The 800-nt window shown below is 27.4% G+C and overlaps 1 protein-coding gene across 1 annotated transcript in view; it reads left to right on the top strand.

The window, feature by feature from the left end:
* LOC107642245 (tryptophan aminotransferase-related protein 4-like) overlaps window positions 1–800 on the top strand; it is a 5,910-nt gene that overhangs the window by 601 nt on the left and 4,509 nt on the right. Inside the window, exon 2 of the mRNA XM_016345536.2 lies at window positions 12–315. Coding sequence (XP_016201022.1) covers window positions 12–315 — 304 coding nt within the window. The remainder of the gene's footprint in view (window positions 1–11; window positions 316–800) is intronic.

Raw genomic sequence — 800 nt, 5'->3', positions numbered from 1 at the left:
ATTTTGATCAGCGGAGATCCATATTTTCTAGAACCGTTTTGGATGAGGCATGCAGCAAGTAGTGCAGTGTTAGTATCAGGGTGGCACAGAATGGGATACACATACAGTGATGGATCATACATATCACAATTGCTGGTGAATCATATCAAAAAACTGCATGAGATTGTTGGAAATGCAGTCACTGATGGAAGGTACATAGTATTTGGCGGTGGATCAACACAACTCTTCAATGCTGCAGTTTATGCATTCTCTCCTAACAACAATGACTCTTCGCTCAATCCAGCAAAAGTAGTAGCCACTGCCCCACATTTCCCAGTAAGCTCTCCATAATTATTTTTTATATCCATTATTAGTATTTTAATATACATATATATATTTCTTGGTTTATTAATGATTTAATGAATTTTATTGAATTTTTAATTAAATTCTTATATTTTCTTTTCTTTTTCAATTTTGTTCTTATATCATATCAAATTTTGTAATTAAGTTTTTGTCATGACAAAAACGTTAAAATTAATTGAATATTCTATTAAGCAAAACGAATATGCCTAATAATTAAATAAATATTTTATTTTATTTAATAGAATCAGTTGATTCTAATATTTTTGTGACAGACTTAGTTACAAAATCTGATATAGTATATGAATTCAATTAAAAATAAAAAAGTATAGATAGACCTAATTAAAAATTCGATAAAATTATAGAGACCAACTGAATAATTAAACCTTTATTAATTATTATGGTTCGTTACATATGTTTTTGGTATATTAGAATTTTCTTTTTAATTTTGCTAAGATAAT

This window comes from Arachis ipaensis, chromosome B05, assembly GCF_000816755.2.
Source record: "Arachis ipaensis cultivar K30076 chromosome B05, Araip1.1, whole genome shotgun sequence".
NCBI lineage: Eukaryota > Viridiplantae > Streptophyta > Magnoliopsida > Fabales > Fabaceae > Arachis > Arachis ipaensis.
The sequence above is the reverse complement of the archived record's forward strand: the minus strand, read 5'-3'. Positions and strand labels throughout refer to the sequence as shown.